We start from the raw sequence: 1,686 nt of genomic DNA, 5'->3' as shown, positions 1-1,686 counted from the left end.
ATGAAAACTGTAGAGAGCAAGAGAATATCAAACACCAGACACATTCAACGTGAACGTACTTGTTGGGTTCTACGTGTGTACCTTGAAATGCAAGGTCTACTAGCTTTAACACGCTCACGCCAAATGGATGCATGCTGCACTTCATGCAACGCACGTCGTTGAGTTAGTCGAGCATGCGTTGCGACTTTTGTTTACTCGTGTTTGCAAGTCGTAGAATGCAACTAAAAGCTTGAATTTTTTGCAGTTTCCACGCTGGCAACGCGGTAATGCTGCTACGCACAAAAGTTGGTGTCTGCAAAAGCTCTGACCGGTTTGATCGTCATCGCCCATTCACATCATCGGCATGCTTTAAATTGCGGGAATCAGCGGACAAGCATTGCGACGCTGTGGCGGTGTCATTCGAAACCACCTTGCGACTTGCTGCTTCTGTCTCCGTTCGACCAGCTTGCGGATACCAATGAGACAGTGAGTGCCACAACATGGCAAGTGCTCCGAGGTCCAAATGTGATCGTTGCGCTGTACCGGCACAGCCAGTGGCCGGGCCGCGCGATAGCAGACAGACAGACAGACAGACAGACAGACAGACAGACAGACAGACAGACAGACAGACAGACAGACAGACAGACAGACAGACAGACAGATAGACAGACAGGCAAGCATTGGCCCCTGCTATCGACGATCACACGAGGGTCGTGGCCGTGACGAGACTCGAAGTTCGAACACAGCGCGCTCTTTTCAACCTCAGCGGGCTTGAGACACCAGCGTGGGGTCCGGCAGACCGCAATTACATACATTAGGCATTTCTGTTCCGTTCTTTTCTGGTGGAAAAGCCGTGGGCCGTGCACGACGGTGTCCGTCTTGGAGCCTCGACGACGACCAAAAGCAAGTGATCTGCTGGCCACTCCCTCGATGCAAACGACTTGTAATCGACAGGCTCTACTGACCAGCGCACATCCACGAAAGGCGCAAGCGTCATTACAGACTACGAATATAGTTGCTACAAGTCAGCGTTCGTGACAGTTAAGGCCGAACAGTAAATGGGGGGGGGGGGGGGGGGGTCACATCACAGTTAGAAGCTTCGAATCAGCTCCTTTTTCGTTAGACGACTCATGTTGGGCTGTGTGTACAGTACAGAATAATAGTAACCTGTAACCCAGTAGTGACGTTGCCCTTCCAGGCTCAAAAATAAACGTGGCCAGACTATGCACGTTCGGTGACCGAGAGGGCTCAGTCGTCAGAAAGAGACCAAGTGCGCAAGGGACGCCAACGCTGAGTCCGACGTAGCGCCCAGAACCATGCGGGCCATGTCCTTCCAAGACTTGTTCGTCAAGCCTGTGGAGCCTGCGCGTCTACCGCCGGCCACGTCGCTGCTGTCGCCCAGTTCGACCTTCGACGGGCTCGGCAGCTCGACGCCCAAGGGCTCGATCGACTTCATCCTGGACGACGCCAGTCACGCGGCCGTTAAGATGGAGCCGCACCTCGTGCCGGGAGCACAACACGAAGCGGATACGGAGTTGCGACTGGCCACACCCACGTCGGCCAAACGCAAGGCGCAGAGCGACGCTGTTGACGCCACGGCGCCTAAACGCAAGAAGAGAAAAGCTCGTATCTGCAAGGAGCCTGACTGTGATAAGTACGTCGTGGATCACGGCCTGTGCATCCGACACGGGGTGGGTGCATGTGTGT

General features: G+C 54.5%; 2 protein-coding genes across 3 annotated transcripts in view; both read left to right on the top strand.

The window, feature by feature from the left end:
• The window catches only part of PPTG_09821 (hypothetical protein), a gene marked incomplete at both ends in the record, with an annotated part of 1,191 nt that extends 1,029 nt beyond the window's left edge, over positions 1 to 162 (top strand). The window contains one exon of the mRNA XM_008905604.1: positions 1 to 162. Within this exon, the coding sequence (XP_008903852.1) occupies positions 1 to 162 (162 nt within the window).
• A 467-nt stretch (positions 163 to 629) lies between these two features.
• PPTG_09820 overlaps positions 630 to 1,686 on the top strand; it is a 2,900-nt gene continuing 1,843 nt past the window's right edge. For both annotated transcript variants that reach the window (XM_008905603.1, XM_008905602.1), the window contains exon 1: positions 630 to 1,670. In XM_008905603.1, coding sequence (XP_008903851.1) covers positions 1,296 to 1,670 — 375 coding nt within the window. In that variant the 5' untranslated portion in view covers positions 630 to 1,295. The remainder of the gene's footprint in view (positions 1,671 to 1,686) is intronic.

The sequence above is a fragment of the Phytophthora parasitica genome (assembly GCF_000247585.1).
Source record: "Phytophthora parasitica INRA-310 unplaced genomic scaffold supercont2.21, whole genome shotgun sequence".
NCBI classification, from domain to species: Eukaryota; Oomycota; class Peronosporomycetes; order Peronosporales; family Peronosporaceae; genus Phytophthora; species Phytophthora nicotianae.
This window is presented reverse-complemented; position numbering and strand designations above follow the sequence as displayed.